We start from the raw sequence: 17,234 nt of genomic DNA, 5'->3' as shown, positions 1-17,234 counted from the left end.
CAGACGGACACACATACAGACGGACAGATCAGACCATACCTTGGTAGTAATCCTTATCCAATAAATCATTTCATATTCTAGACTGCTTTAATACGGATTCATCGATGTTCATGCCAATATCGATTCTTCCTGTTCGCAATTCTGCACAATCTGAATTCCACACAAATAGTATTTCACCGCATTCGCCATTGTGCACAGTCATTATTTGTGTACAGTAGCGAATCGTTCATATCGGACATTCCATTCAAAAGATATTACTAATCTAAAAATATCAATCTCACCAAAAATGAATTTAAACAGTCGCCGCGTGGCTTCGCGCGGCTCGGGTGAAGTTTTTAGGAAATGGAGCTGAAAAATGTACTTTTTTTTAAAATGTTGCCCGTGGGAAGCCGGGCCGGATCGCTAGTAGTTTACATTTTTTATTTATACACATTAAAAATAGTGCCCAAGACTTCTTATACTTAGCATAAAGAGTCATATTTTTCCAGAATTCTAGCAGGTAAGATGCCAACGAAGAACTGTGATGCGGGCGAAGACGTTGTCCTTGCGGGACTGTCAGGCAGACTGCCCGGGTCTGAAAACATCGAGGAGTTCGCGAAAAATCTATTTGATGGAGTAGACTTGGTCACTGCTGAAGACCGTCCGCCTGGTGAGTCACCTCTGCCTTCTACCTACCTACCTACTTCTATGTATTTATTTATTACATTCAGATAATTAAAAAAAAACAACCAAAATTTTTTTTTCATCTTGTCAGATCAACGAATTCCCTCCATATCATTGTCAGATTTTAATTAGGACGAGTAGGACATCAAGCTGGACTGCCTGTATTATCTGACGCGCTCTATTATTTCAAGGTCACTTTTTAAAAATTTCGCTGGCCCCGACGAATAATAAGATAACTGCTATGATGCATACGAAAACAGTATTCTCTCTGTAAAATAATATTTTAAATTGTAAATGCCAAAATAAAGTTTGCCATCAATAAATTAAACATATTTTATCTCGATTATAAAAGACAGTTTTTTAATAGAAAGTCGATTTCTGAAAAATATGGAAAGAATAAATAATATGTATCTTGATTGCTGCATACACACTTCTTTCACTAATAATAAAATATAAAATAAAGGTGGCATACGCTACAGCATAACTTATGAAAAGTTAACAAAAAGTTTTCAATGTCAAAAATCTGATTTTAGTAGGTATAGTAGAGTTCTGAAATTTTGACAGGATTGCACGGGCTGCCACAGCGCAACGGCAAGCTTAAGAATCTCGCGCATTTTGACGCCGCGTTCTTCGGAGTAAATCCTAAGCAGGCAGACCTCATGGACCCACAGCAACGTATGCTGTTAGAGCTAACCCACGAGGCCATCGTGGATGCCGGCTTCAATCCCGATGATCTTCGTGAATCGCGAACCGGCGTTTACGTGGGAGTCACCAGCTCGGATACCGGTGCAATATTATTGCACTCTGACGTGGAATTAATCCATGGCTATGAACTCACTGGCTGCGCAAGTTTCATGTTCTCGAATCGTGTATCTTTCACATTCGATTTTAAAGGGCCATCTTACGCCATTGACACCGCCTGCTCTAGCTCAATGTATGCATTCGCTCACGCTGTTGAGGATATCCGTGCTGGAAAATGCGACGCTGCTATCGTCGCTGGTACGAATCTTTGTCTTTTGCCATCTAATTCGCTCGAACGGTTAAACGTGATGTCGCCTGAGGGTCGTTGCGCTGCGTTCGATGCGAACGGACGCGGCTACGTGCGGTCTGAAGCTGCCGTGGCTGTGTTACTGCAGCGACGCCGCGACTGCCGCCGACTGTACTGCACAGTGCGCGGTGTGCGTACAAATTCAGACGGTTACAAAGAGCAAGGCATTATGTCTCCTTCAGGTGCCATGCAGCATCAGCTTGCACTAGAAACGTTCAAGGAATCACGCTTACGGCCACAAGATGTCGTTTACTTTGAGGCACACGGTACTGGCACTAAAGTCGGTGATCCGGAAGAAGTCAACGCAATCGCTGAGCTGTTCTGTGAGGATCGCACTATGCCTCTCTTGATAGGCTCTGTCAAGTCCAACATGGGTCACTCAGAGGCGGCAGCGGGCCTTTGCTCAATTGCCAAGGTTGTGCTGGCAATGGAGCGTGGAATCATCCCAGGAAACCTACATTACTGTACACCCAACCCTGACATTCCTGCGCTTAGCGACGGTCGTATCAAGGTACACATGTACTTCTAGACATACATTTATCTTTCTTAATAATAGTGTTTTGATGTTAACATGACCTTTACACCTTTTACACTTTAGGTGGTGGACTGCAACACGCCGTGGCAGGGTGGGCTGGTCGCTGTCAACACCTTCGGCTTGGGCGGCGCCAATGCACACGTCATCTTAGAGTCGCAGAGCGGCGAGCGGCCGCCACCAGCGGCCTACCCCGCGCCACGACTTGTGCTGGCTTCGGGAAGAACCGACGCTGCGGTATTGCGGCTTCTGAGGCTAGCAGCGGATCATCCACAGGACGCTGAGCTCCATGCTTTGTTGGATGCAGTGCATGCGAGGGCTATTCCGCGACACACGTATCGCGGCTATGCCGTGTTGAATCTCAAGCGCGATGCATCGCCTGTATTGGAAACGAAGAAGGTAACGTCTACACTGGCTGGGTCTGCCCGAGCAATACTAGTATATTTCCCGATCTGATATTACCTGTGTACTCTTTAGCTATTTTAAATACGTACCCGTTTGTTATCAGATTGAAAGAACAGAGACGCGCCCAATATGGTTCGTTTTCGACGGCATGGGCACACAATGGCCTGGAATGGGGCAAAGCTTGATGCGACTGCCTGCCTTTGCAGCTAGTATAGCGCGCTCGGCAGCAGCACTTCGTCCATTAGGCTTTGACCTCCTGCACGTTCTGACCGAAGCTTCTGAGGCCGCTTTAGACTATGTAATTAATTCGATGGTATCAGTCACGGCCGTCCAAGTTGCGTTGGTCGACGTGCTGAAAGAAGTAGGCGTGCGTCCTGATGGGATCGTGGGCCTTTCTGTTGGCGAAAATGGTGAGTTTATCACTTCAAACCAGCAGAAAATTATTTTCGTGGTTTTATGTAGTCCGTTACATTTTGATTTTATTTTCTTTGTCATCTATGAATATGTCTTAAAACGCTCGTCTTTTTGACATTATGAGCAGGTTGTGCATATGCAGACGAGTGCTTAACAGCAGACCAAGCAGTACTCTGCACGTACTGGCGCGCGCGCAGCATAGCGGAGGCGGCGCTGCCGCCGGGCGCGATGGCCGCCGTGGGGCTGACGTGGGAAGAGGCCGCGCGACGCTGCCCACCCGACGTCTTCCCTAGCTGCCACATCTTCACAGAAAGTGTCACGGTGAGATGCCAATAGAGGCGAGTTCCTGAAACAAGCGTAACTGGCGCCAGTAATGGTTACAGGATACGTACAAAGCCCACCTTCACTTATCTGTTTACCGGATGAAAAATATTCTATGTCAAAGATCTTTTTGTGTTACTTAAAATATTGAAAACTAGCTTTTGCCTGCAATTTTACCTTGTGCGTAAAATACATACAAATTTACGTATTATTCAGTTTTAACCAGTAAAGTCTTTATAGGAACATTCACTCTATACTGACCTTATGTCCACAGCGCACGCAATAATTTGCATCAATATCCTAGTTGCCCACCTGAATCAAACGTACAAAACTCGCATTAGTACTTCCATAATTATTTTTCAAATCTTACTTGTACAGTACACTTTATACTGTAAGTTGTTCATTGCCACTACGTCTTTCCGTAGGTATCTGGTGCACTAGATTCCGTGAAGGAATTCGTTGCCAAACTCAAAACTGAGCATGTGTTCGTTAGCAACGTCAACAGCTCTGGCATAGCTTTTCACACCAAGTACGTCGCAGCTTCAGTGCAGCAAATGCGCACCAAATTGCTGGAGATTATACCGAAACCGCGCGCGCGCAGCTCGCGCTGGATCTCCTCGTCGCTGGGTCCAGATCATCAAGACTCAGAATGGGGTGAGTTAAAGCATGAAGTGAAGACTTTTTAGTCTCTCTACACAAACATTGTAATACTTGTCGAGATGTAGGGGAAATATTCAAAAATTCTTAAAAAAAAATAAAATAAGTGTAGTGATCTAGAATCTATTAAGTAACTTAAAATTGGACGTGACTGTTGCAGGCAAGCTGTGCAGCGCGGAATACCAAATCCATAATCTGTTATCACCAGTGCTGTTTGCCGACGCACTACGAGCGGTACCGGAGCATGCTATAGTAGTGGAAATAGCACCACACGCGTGGTTATACCCTGTATTACGGCGGGCGCTACCATCCGCCAAGCACGTGCCTTTAGTACGACGAGAGCATCCAGACCCGCTGTCGCATCTCCTGCAGGCATTGGGCCGGCTGTACACTGCGGGCGCGCAGCCACGCGTGTCATCGCTGTACCCACCAGTATCATGGCCTGTATCGCGCGGTACGCCAACGCTCGCTTCAGCCATCGAATGGGACCATTCTACGGAGTGGTTGGTGGCTAATTACAAGTTGGCACCGCGTACTGGCGAGAGCGTAATCGAGTTCAATCTTGGCAAGCCGGACCAAGCTTTTCTAGATGGGTACAATATTGATGGATGCGTTCTTTTCCCTGGTGCTGGTTACCTGGTAAGTGGCTGTGAAGATATTTTTGATTACCTAATTAACAGATGTTCACTATCATTACACTAATGCTAATGATTATATTTGATTGATACGTGTATTGCATGCTAAGTAACTGCCCGTCCTTATAAGAGATATGTGACAAATGACCGTCATAAGAAGTGTTCAAAGACTATTATAAATTATAATAACATTCTGGGATGATCGCTGCGGTTAGTATTGGATATATTTTTACGTTCGTCATATTATGACAAGCTTTGCGTTGAACCATTGAGTCAGCTTTAGATAGAAGCGAACCTCCTATTTTCATTCGGATTCTAGCATGAGGGTTGCTTTTATCTGGCCTGTAATAAGCGATTATATTGCCCAACAGACGATGGTGTGGCATACGGTGGCTAAGGTCAACAACTTAAACATGGAAGAGGTAGCCGTGGTCCTGGAGGACATCCAGTTTCGGCGTGCCACCATCGTGCCCCGAGACGCACCGCTTCGCTTCCTCGTCACGCTACTAAGCAACAGTGGGAACTTCGAAGTATGCGAGGGAGGAGATGTCGTGGCGACTGGTCGCGCGCGCCTTGTGACTGATCCATCTGCCGAGCGCTTGCCTGTCGCCTCGCTCGCCAATGACGCACTTGTGGATGACATACCGTCGCTCGACGCGGACGACGTTTACAAAGAGCTACGTCTACGGGGTTACAATTACCAGGGTGTGTTTCGTGGTGTCCTTCAATCAAATGCCAATGTCACGGTAGGCCTGCTTAGCTGGCAGAACAACTGGATTTCATTTATAGACAGCATGCTGCAGTTTGAAATCATAGCTGAGAACACGCGCGAATCGAAGGTGCTTACGCGTATACAGCGTGTGCTCATCGACCCAACAGCACAAAAATCAGCCGTAGCTGCGGCAACTAGCGGTGGTAACTTGCCTATACGCCGGTACAAGGATCTGTTCGTAACTATTGCTGGCGGCGTGGAACTGCGTGGAATCAAAAGTTCGTTAGCACCACACCGCACTAACGATCAGGCTGCACCTAAGTTAGAGAAATACGAGTTTATACCGCTAGACAACACATGCGGCGCTTCTGTAGATGTCACTCTCTCTAAGTGCAGTGCACTCACCGTCGCACTACAGTTGGTTTTTGAAAACAGCAACACTCGGCGTCTTGGAGTGGCAGAGGTCGCGCTGGGCCGGCCCGCTAGTGACCTGCTGCTGCCACTCGTGCTGTCAATACTGGACTCCGAGCCACAGGTTCGCGTCGAGGCGAGCCTGGCTGCGGGCCCTAACGCCGCTGACTACGCTGCCACTCTAAACCTACTTAGAGTAAAGGTACTTGCAAAACACATCTCCGGCGCAGTGTGTGCCATTAAAGAAATTATTACATTATGGACATTTAATCTCTCGCTCTGATCTTTAATTTTTTTTTACCTTAGCACAAAAACTGCTAACAATGCGAGCATTGGGAGAGGGAAAAGTCTAAATACGCTTTAGGATTGTTGTAACCAGCGACGTGAAGGAAAGAAAGAATAAAATCATTTATTTATAACAGCAGTTACACATGCACAGGTTACACACACATACACAGGTACTTACTACAAGTGATACATATGATTTTGTCTTTTTAGGTATTAAATAAGGAGTTGCCGGACTTGAAATACCAGTTGGTGCTTGGTGCGAACGTTTTGGTGCGACACGATGCAGAGGTACTTCGCGAGCTTACTACAATGTTAGACGCACATGGACATGTACTGTTGGAGGAGCCCCCATATGCATTGGATAACCCAGGCGCAGCCGCGATGCTGGAAGGCGCTGGCTTGGTTGTAGTAGCACGGCAGCACTCGGTGGCTTGCGAATACGTGCTACTCCGTCGCCCCTCCGCGCTTCCCGCCACACACATCATTCTAGAAGTACGTGATGATGATTTCGCGTGGACAGAAGCGCTGCGCGATGCCATGAAGCGCGCCGAGAGCGAGGAGTTGCGTGTATATGTGTGGTCACGCGATGCAGCCAGTGGCGTGCTCGGTCTGGGTACGTGCCTGCGCCGCGAGGTAGGTGGTGACAAGATGCGAGTTTACTATCTGCCCAACGCCAAGGATGTTTTTGACCCCACCGCACCCGCCTACCACGCACAAGTTCAACTAGACCTTACATTCAACGTACTAAGGGCTGGAATTTGGGGTACTTACCGCCACTTGCGGCTTGAAGACCCAGCTAACAGACAGGTCCAGGTAAGATTGATTCCCCTCAGAACTGTTTCCTTTATCGCTTTTGCCATTTAATGATTTTCTTTTTTCTAGATGGAGCATGCATATGTCGACATTTTGACACGCGGCGATTTATCATCGCTACGCTGGATACAGAGTGACCTTCAGTACGCGACCACAGCGCCACAAGCGGCGCCCTCCAACCTATGCCATGTTTACTATGCACCTCTTAACTTTCGTGACATAATGGTAGCCACTGGAAAACTGCCGCTTGACTCATTGCCTGGCAATCTCGCGGGTCAGGTGAATGCTGTCTTCCCACCCAGTTTTTCGCTCTTTTAATACTTGTAGTATAGCACACCAAATGATCTCTTTGTATCGCACGCAGGAATGCATCCTGGGAATAGAGTTCAGCGGGCGTCTCTCATCAGGCAAGCATGTGATGGGCATGGTGGCAGCAAAGGGTCTTGCTACTACTGTGCTCGCTGACGAGGGCTTTATGTGGGATGTGCCAGCTGATTGGTCACTGAAAGAAGCAGCTACGGTTCCAGTGGCATACGCGACGGCGTATTACGCGTTAGCGGTGCGCGGAAACATGAAGCGCGGTGACACCGTGCTAGTGCACGCGGGCGCGGGCGGTGTCGGGCAAGCCGCCATTTCTATTGCACTGCACGCCGGCTGCACTGTATACACGACCGTAGGCTCGCCTGCGAAGCGAGCTTTTCTACGCGACCGTTATCCAGCGCTTCCCGATGAGCATATTGGCAACTCACGCGACTGCAGCTTTGAGCAGCTAGTGCTACAACGCACGCGCGGTCGAGGTGTCGACATGGTACTTAACTCACTGGCCGGCGACCAGTTGCAAGCCTCACTGCGCTGTTTGGCGGAAGGCGGCCGCTTTTTGGAGATTGGTAAAGTAGATCTTAGTGCTGGTTCACTACTGAGTATGGCTGTACTGCTTAAAAATACCACAGTACATTGGATTCTTCTGGATGCGCTGTTGGGTGGAAGTCAAAATAACCATGAGAAAGTAGCAGTTGTGCGTTGTGTTTCTGAAGGAATCATCAATGGTGCTGTTCGTCCACTGCCTGCAATCGAATACGCGGATTTTCAGCTCGAACAGGCTTTTAGGTGAAAATTTTGTATTTTTTTATAATTGAATTACTCAATCGTACAATCTTCAGATTTGATTTTCATCTGAAAATTGTTCTAGGTATATGGCAACTGGCAAGCATATCGGCAAGGTGCTTATTCGTATCCGTGATGAAGAGATCAGCGGGCACCCGCCGCCGCCGTGCCTGCTGCCGGCGCTGCCGCGCACTTACATGCACCCCGCTAAGAGTTGCGTGCTGGTGGGTGAGTGTCATCTTGTAATTAATCATAATAAATCGTAAAATTTTTACAAGCTTTTATTTAGTTCCACCCCTATCCCGTTGTCTATCTGTCTGTAATCAAATCTTGCAAGTTAAATTTAACCTACTTCTAGTAGAAAAATTGACTTGAAATTTGGAATAATTATGTAAATCGCGTGGCAATAATCTTGGTGAGACATCCTGGTAGTCCAGTCATGATCGCCTCCGCAGGGCGGAACTCTTCAACGGTTAATAGCATCGACTTGAAATTTGGTATGCAAATGTAGTTTGGGTGATAATGCAAGTACAGTAAACAAAAATGACAGTCAGCAAAAAAAATTGTATTAAAAGTGAATTTTTTATGATTAGATTTTATATTTAAATTGTCTCATTCAAGAGTTGGCACGTTGTTTATAGCGTACTAGCAGTTTCTCGCGACTCCGTCTGCGTAGAATTCGTTTATTGCTATCTATAGGAAAAAAGTAGCGTATGTTCTTACTCATGACTATGAATTTCGTCTAAATCGGTTCAGCGGTTGAAGAGTAAAAAAGTAACAGACAGACAGAGCTACTTTCACATTTATAATATCAAAGTGAGAATTTTTTTTATATTTGTTTGCAGGCGGTCTAGGCGGCTTCGGGCTTGAGCTAGGCGATTGGCTAATAAAACGAGGTGCGCGTACGCTCGTGTTCAACTCTCGCAGCGGCGTACGTACCGGCTACCAGGCCTGGTGCATTCGCAGGTACCTCACACCCACATTTTTGTGTACCTAACAACAAAGGCTTCTTCTCTTGAAACGAAAAGAAAAAACGATTGTGCAAAAAGGAATCATCAAATTTAATGCCATCCATCCATCCATCCCTCCATCCATCTATCCATCCATCACTCAGAGGGCTAGGAAGAGGGCTATGCTCGGGGTTTAAAATGATGATATCCGCAGTAGAACTAAGATTACCGACATAGCTCGAAGATTTTGAAACTGAAGTGGCAGTGGGCGGGGCACATTGCTCGCAGGACTGATGGCCGATGGGGTCAGAAGGTTCTCGAATGTCGTCCGCAGACCGGGAGATGAGCTGTCAGTAGGCCTCCAACAAGATGGAGCGACGACATGGTTAAGATCGCGGGATCGCGGTGGATTCGGAAAGCACAAGACCGGTCTGAGTGGAGAGCCTTGGGGAGGCCTATGTCTAGCAGTGGATGTCTTTCGGCTGACATGATGATGAATGCCATCCATCGGCAGTCGCTAAACCGGAGTGAATCTGAATGCATTACCGGACCAGATGTCTACCGTTAAACAAAGAGGCCTTCCCCATATACCTCCAGTGGCTTCGATTGGGAACGGGATGCATTCACCATGAACTAGTGGCTTTAACCAGGTCATTCATCCATCTTGAAGGTTGACGTCCTACGCTGCGCTTGTCAATCTGCGGTCTCCATTTGAGAACTTTTCGGCCCCAAAAGGCCGTTCTCCGTGCTATATGACCTGCCCATTGCCACGTCAACGAGCTAACTCACTTGGCTATGTCGGTTACCCTCGTTCAAAAAGTCAAAGTCAAAATATTGTTACGTTCGTGGGGTGGGTTCGCGATTGAAAAGCACTTTTAACACCGATGAATAAGAGTAGGATTTATTTTCACACTGTTACTTAACTTTACAAAACACTTAAAAACAGTTCACAGTAATTTCGCACTCAAAAACTCACTTACAAGTCGCTTTGATTCTCTTCGATGTTTATCGCTCGGTATCGCATTCGAAACTGTCCTCCGCCGCAACCTCACCCGGCATATATACTCCCGGTGAATCGGTCCACAAAGTTCGAGAACAGTCCAGCTAGGACGTCATACCTACATCTCGAATGTTCCGGAAACGAGTAGAGTGTCTGTCTCTTTCATGTGCTGTCTCTCTCACACAGTTACTAGAATATTCCGGAAACAGGATCATCAGTCTGTTTCTCTCACACATATAGGCTATCCTTGTCACACACCTTCTCGAATGTTCTCAGTATTGCTGTCTCTTTCTAATCGTGCTATCTCTTTCACTCCAATGGAAAATTTTGCCATATATTGAAATGTACTTCAGAGGCCCATAAGGGGTCCTGAAAACGCCTGAAAACGGGTTTTCAGGTTATGGCGTCATCGGATAGAGGGTGGCCTGAAACGGACTGAAAACATGTTTCAGGCGCCTGAAAACAACGGTAACTTGGGTGAAATTTTGATAAACTAATATGTGATAGAGCATCCTCTGAAACGGCCTGAAACCGTATTCCAGCCTACTGAAAACGCCTCCAATGGGTCGAAAAGCACGATCAAAGTTTCCACCTAACCCACCGCCGTAACACTGCCCCCTCCTAAGACATGCTCGTCCCGAGCATCATTAGATCCATGGTATTTGGCCAACCGATCAACATGAACAATCTTACAGGGGCTACGCGCGTTACGCTGTATCCGGTATGTGACATCGTTGATCCTAGTGACTACTTTGTACGGCCCTTCCCAACTCGGTGATAATTTCGGGGACTTCCCTTTTTTTCGCATAGGGTTATGTAGCCACACCAACGATCCTTCCTCAAATCTCGTCTGGTTAGACTTCCGGTCATATCTGGTCTTCATCTTTTCGCTGGTCCATCTTCCTGTCGCATTGAGTTTTTGTTTTAGATTTCGTCCAACTCAGAATGGGCTTCACATCGCCACGGTGTCGTTGTACCTCTTTATCTGCTTCCCCGCACCATTTCCGACCAATGGTGTCTGATCTAAGCAGCCTCACACAACCGTGTTCCCCTCTCTCGTCCTCCATGCAACACTTGCAATGAACACTACATGGCCTTCTGGATAAAACATCTGCGTTTTCCTGCCGCTGTCTTGCCGGGGCGCTCGTTACTACATCAGTTGCTCTCGATTCGTTTCGCCAACTTTCCATATTGCTCCGAGCATCTCTCTTAGGGCACGAAAATCTCATATGACCTCTCTCTCCACATGCATAACACATAAGTCCCTGTTGGGATTTTACTTTATTTGTCACGACTTGGATCTCTGCTGCTCTCGATCCATTGCGCCCAGCTTCAATGCTCCGAGGCTCTCGCTTAGGACACCACAATCTCCTGTGGCCTATTCCCCCACACGCATAACACGTAGGCCCGCTTCGAGTTTTCGTTTTATCCGTCGCCGTTGGATTGCGGTAAGAACGAGGATCGGTGCGTACGGCCTCTACTTCCAATGCGTGCGCCAGTGCATCTTTTAAGGTCTTGTGATGGCCCAGTCGTACAGCAGCCCTCACTTCAAAGTCTCGAATCCCATCTATGAATGATTGCACCAGCATGATGTCAACTAGAGATGGTAACGACAAGTAAGCCTTTCTGACCAGCCTCTCAATTTCCAGGCTCCATTGCTGCAGGCTCTCACCATCTAACTGCACCCTGTCTTTCAACTGAGCTCTATAAACGGGTTCCAGATGGGAGTCGCCATAACGCGACTCTAGGAAATCCATAAGTCGCTCCAAAGTCACCTCAGTTCCCGCTATCGCCATGATGTCTAATACAATCAAGGCTTTACCACGCAGTCCCAGCACGAGGGCAGCTAGAGCTTGTTTGTCAGTCCAGCCGTTCGTTTCGGCAACCATCTCGAATTGGAGCTTGTACGTGGCCCATGAAGAGGTACCATCGAATGGTGGTACCTTTAACTTTTCTCCCCCTGTGGCTAGTGTGCCCGAAAAACTGGTGCCAATGGCAGCTACTTTATTCTCCAACTTCTGGAGGCGATTCTCGAGGCCCTCTACCTTTTCGTTAAACCCGTTGAGGCGCGTTTCATAATTTTTGACTTTAATGTCAACTGCCACAATTTTATCCTGGACCTCAGCCATCCCCTTCTCTTGTTCTCGCGGAGTAAGCGGCATTTTCAATCCCACTTCTGACACCAAATGTTACATTCGTGGGGTGGGTTCGCGATTGAAAAGCACTTTTAACACCGATGAATAAGAGTAGGATTTATTTTCACACTATTACTTAACTTTACAAAACACTTAAAAACAGTTCACAGTAATTTCGCACTCAAAAACTCACTTACAAGTCGCTTTGATTCTCTTCGATGTTTATCGCTCGGTATCGCATTCGAAAACTGTCCTCCGCCGCAACCTCACCCGGCATATATACTCCCGGTGAATCGGTCCACAAAGTTCGAGAACAGTCCAGCTAGGACGTCATACCTACATCTCGAATGTTCCGGAAACGAGTAGAGTGTCTGTCTCTTTCATGTGCTATCTCTCTCACACAGTTACTAGAATATTCCGGAAACAGGATCATCAGTCTGTTTCTCTCACACATATAGGCTATCCTTGTCACACACCTTCTCGAATGTTCTCAGTATTGCTGTCTCTTTCTAATCGTGCTATCTCTTTCACTCCTATGGAAAATTTCGCCATATACTGAAATGTACTTCAGAGGCCCATAAGGGGTCCTGAAAACGCCTGAAAACGGGTTTTCAGGTTATGGCGTCATCGGATAGAGGGTGGCCTGAAACGGACTGAAAACATGTTTCAGGCGCCTGAAAACAACGGTAACTTGGGTGAAATTTTGATAAGCTAATATGTGATAGAGCATCCTCTGAAACGGCCTGAAACCGTATTCCAGCCTACTGAAAACGCCTCCAATGGGTCGAAAAGCACGATCAAAGTTTCCACCTAACCCACCGCCGTAACAATATCTTTATTCAATTTAGGCTGTAACAAGCACTTATGAATGTCTAAAAAAATCTACCACCGGTTCGGAAAAACCTCTGTTGAGAAGAATCCGGCAAGAAACTCAACGAGGTTCTTCTACGTATCTCCTCATTTCCGATTCGATCTGGTATAACCCCAAGCATAGCCCTCTCTATACCCCGCTGAACAACTGTGAGGTTAATACCTTGCAGGAAGAGGAATTTCTAACACGAGCTCGGTTTCTTTGAGTAGGATTGTGCTTGTTTATCTTATCATATCTCACAGACGGTAGATTTCAGAGACAATGATGGTGCGGTCACTGGTATCGCGTGTTTGTGTTTACAGATGGCGTGAAAAAGGCATACGAGTAGACGTGTCAACTTCAGACGTGACTACTGTAGCTGGTGCGCGCGCGCTGCTAGAAGACGCGACGCATGCGGCGCCCGTCGGTGCTATTTTCAACCTGGCTGCTGTATGGCACGATGCTTTTCTTGAGAATTTGACACCAGAAACTTTTCAAGCTGTCGCGAAACCAAAAATAAATGGTTAGTTGCTCGGTAATAACTTAATTGCCCTCATTTGCCTGTCCTGTGTATGGGGGAAGCCTACGTCCAACAGTGGACGTCCTACGGCTGATATGATGATAATGAACTGAATGAACTCAAAAAAAATGGTTCTCATAAAATTATCAACCGCATAAAGGAGCGGCCACACCGCTGCTTAAAAAACAGTGGCGGTACGAAATCGCAGTGACGCATCGTGTGCGCACCATTTTTTTCCTGCTTTCCACACCGCTGCTTAAAATACGCAAACGCGATGCGTAATCCCGTTGCCGGAAACGTTAAGACTTTTGTTCGGTAAAGTCCTGACGTTTACGGCACATCACTGCGATTCCGTACTTTAAGCAGCAGCGTGGAGAGCATGCGATAAAAATGGTGCGCATACGGTGCGTCACTGCGATTCCATGCCGTCACCGTTTTTTAAGCAGCGGTTTGGCCGCAGCTTAATTTTGAATTCTTACCAAATCCCTATTTTTATTGCAAGAGGATTCTTTTGTTTGTATATTTACAATTTACTACTTAAGTTGATCTAAAAATGCCTTATGCTTAATATTTAACTACCTAATAGTTCTAATTTAGATACCTTTATGATACGAGTGTAACGCACAATCTCAAGTGATTTCTTTGTGTTCTAGGCACTTTCGCGCTCGATATGGCATCTCGCGACCTAGCACCACAACTGGACTACTTTGTGGTCTTCTCATCCGTAGCATGCGGGCGTGGGAGTCTTGGCCAGAGTAACTATGGACTTGCCAATAGCGCCATGGAGCGGCTCTGTGAGCAGCGGCAAGCTGATGGTCTGCCCACGCTGGCTGTGCAATGGGGCGTCATTGGAGATGTCGGGATAGTAGCCAGGACGCATGGTTTTTCTGATATTGTATTGGGTGATACTCTGCCGCAACGTATAGCTTCGTGTCTGACCACACTTGGTACTTTGATGACTCTGCCACATGCTGTCACTGCTGCTATGGTAGTGGCAGATAAATGCCCCTCGCAAAAGAAACCATCGCAAGACCTTGTTCGCGTCATCGCGAATATCCTCGGTAAGCTAAAGTTTTTTCTGCTATGTTTCCATGCCTCATAATGTTTTTTCATTGGGTCTTAACTTATTCGTTTCATCCTCAGAGTAACATAACCGCGGTTCACCCCGCTACCAGATGTGAGGGTGGACTCCTGATTCATTAAATTATAATATTGTTCTTCCCATTTTTATTATTCTTGTAATGATTGACCTTATCATAGTTTATTTATTTATTTATATGTTGCTGTTTATCCCACTGCCTATATTTATTTTAGACTCGTATTATTTGTACGATATATGTGTGTGTGTGTATAGATGTATTTTTGCCGAGTTTAAATATTCTGATCTATGGTTGATGCACTACCTGATGTAAACTAGTCCTTCCATCTTTTTGTAAAAAAGGTTGCCCGAAAGAGATCATAGAACATAGATGTCGCTAGTGCTGCTGCTTGAGTAGCAAAGTAGAAATAAGCAACCTGAGATATGTATGTATAGGAAAAATTCGTATCTAGAGTCCTGTCCGTGTAGGGACTATAGCACGCAGCACGGAATGCAGAGGACCTGGGTTCGATTCCCAGTGCTGGTCTCTTTTTCTGGTTTTTCTGTGCATCCATGTCTCAGTATGTATTTTCGAGATGGGGTGAAAGAGATCGCTCTTAAGCGATAAGGCCGCCTATTGCTTACCTTGTAATTTTCTCTCTGTGCACCTGTTTTCTGTATCGCTTACTACTTATTTCTGGTGTACAATAAAGAGTCATTGTATTGTATTATATTGTATTGTATTGGTTAGTATTGTATTATATAGAGATTCATGTTTGCAGGCATCAAAGATCCCAGCAAGGTATCAGACGGAACCACTTTTTTGGAGCTAGGCGTGGACTCGCTGATGGGTGGTGAAATCGAACGGACCCTGGAACGAGGATACGCCCTGCTGCTGCGCGTGGAAGAGATTCGACGACTAACGTTTGGCAAGCTGCGAAGTATAGATGCCGGAGCGCCGAAGCCTTGTATCATCTAAGAAACATATTGAACGACCCACTTCAGACATGCTACCTAAATACGCGCAGCGTGTCCGTCCAGCCAAGTTCATAAGAAGAGAACTGGCGACGCAGTGGCCGTGTGTTGCACAGACCATTTGGAGCCACTTCAGACTTCTACGTATCTCAACATCTATTAAAAAAAATAAATTTGGTTCATTTATTACAACTCTTAATGCTAGCTAGAACCCCAAGTTTCATAAATATAGATGAATTATATCTAATAGGTACCTTTAAACGAACAATTCTTGTATTAAATCTTGGAAACGGTTCCAACGATTTCGATGAAATTTGGTATGTAGGGGTTTTCGGGGATGACAAATCGATCTAGCTTGGTCTTGTCTCTGAGAAAACCTTATTAAACGAGTTTTAGCCCGAGCAAAGCTCGGCCGCCCAGGTACTTGAATATTAAGACACAAACATCTAAAAACTGTGATTTTTCTGACTGACCTAACATCAAAAACCTAACCCGCTTCCTGTAGACCTAGCAAGTTGAATTTTAAGTTACTTGGAAGAGTTTTAGACCACTAGACTTGTTTTTAGGGTTTTTTCCTTTTAGTCTCTTTATGGTAGTCGGGTTTTTGATTTTTTAAATATATAATTTTATATCAAATAGTATAGTAGTAGAGTAGTAGTAGTATGGTATCATATTATGTAAAATGGGCTAATTATTAGCTTTCTTTTGAAAACCCATATTGTTACAATGCAATTTTGTATTTTATCCCCCGCCATATTTTTTTTCGCTCAGGCCGTATTATTACAATTTAAGGCAATTTTGAACATGAAACTACCGTCAAACTCACTCATATTAAATATAATGACCCGGATAACTCGCGTCTTAAATCGAGTTTAGCTCGACATGTTTCGGGCTAATCCGTAGCCCTTCGTCTTCGGAGCAACGCGACTCAACGGCTGCAGTGCGCGTGTTGCAGCAGCCGACTCTGAATCATTACTTATTCTTTCCCGGTTTCAGTTTATTTCGGTAAAGAATGCAGCTTCAAAGTGCTCGTATTATTAGCAACTGAGGGGACAACTGTGAGTTATGCACTTTGTACTCTAATACGGTACTTAAGTAAAGAAATGTATTATTTATAGAGTTGCATTCAACGGTCACCGGGTCTCACCAGGATCGTTAAATAAAATTGTTTTGTTACTATGTGTAATAAGTTTGACTACTATGTGTGTCTGTCTGTCCGTCTGTGGCACCGTAGCTCTTAAACGGGTGGACCGATTTGAATGCGGATTGTTTTATTTGAAAGCAGGTTTTCTAGCAATCGTTCATAGACATGTTTCATCACGATCGGTTCAGCCGTTTATGAGATATTGAACTTTTAAGTATGTCTGCTATTTCATTCCATTCGGTTTCTAAGAGGCCAAAATATAGGAAACTTTAGCTGAAATTAAATCATTAGAGTTGCAGGCAAACAATGGATGTACGTGGCAAGTTGCCGCTAATTATGGCGTTCTAAGGGTGAGGCCAAATTATTGCTGATGTCTCTGATTTTCATGTGTATTTTGAGCCCCCGACGCAATTAAAGTTGGAAAACCCCCGACTTTGTCACTTCAAACTTCAATAGGTATCTCAAAAACGGCTAAACCGACTTTGACGAAACATGTCTAAGAACCATGGCTAAAAACCCTGCTTTCAAATATAGAAACCGCATACAAATCGGTTCACCTGTTTAAGAGCTACGGTGCCA

General features: G+C 45.7%; 1 protein-coding gene across 2 annotated transcripts; it reads left to right on the top strand.

Annotated features, from left to right (window-relative positions):
• The first annotated feature begins 327 nt into the window (after positions 1 to 327).
• Positions 328 to 16,690, top strand: LOC141432865 (fatty acid synthase-like). 2 transcript variants are annotated; one of them, XM_074094666.1, is made up of 17 exons: positions 328 to 405; positions 489 to 649; positions 1,228 to 2,222; positions 2,310 to 2,642; positions 2,752 to 3,058; positions 3,190 to 3,383; positions 3,809 to 4,037; positions 4,201 to 4,679; positions 5,047 to 6,000; positions 6,297 to 6,899; positions 6,969 to 7,178; positions 7,264 to 8,006; positions 8,089 to 8,231; positions 8,849 to 8,969; positions 13,262 to 13,461; positions 14,112 to 14,519; positions 15,319 to 16,690. In XM_074094666.1, exons 2-17 carry the CDS (start codon positions 505 to 507, stop codon positions 15,513 to 15,515), a joined length of 6,261 nt encoding a protein of 2,086 aa, XP_073950767.1. In that variant the 5' UTR covers positions 328 to 405; positions 489 to 504; the 3' UTR covers positions 15,516 to 16,690. The 2 variants fall into 2 exon arrangements, with proteins under 2 accessions (XP_073950767.1, XP_073950769.1); XM_074094668.1 differs by having other exon boundaries at positions 340 to 357.
• Positions 16,691 to 17,234: the final 544 nt, after the last annotated feature.

The sequence above is a fragment of the Choristoneura fumiferana genome, chromosome 11 (genome assembly GCF_025370935.1).
Source record: "Choristoneura fumiferana chromosome 11, NRCan_CFum_1, whole genome shotgun sequence".
Lineage (NCBI taxonomy): Eukaryota > Metazoa > Arthropoda > Insecta > Lepidoptera > Tortricidae > Choristoneura > Choristoneura fumiferana.
This window is presented reverse-complemented; position numbering and strand designations above follow the sequence as displayed.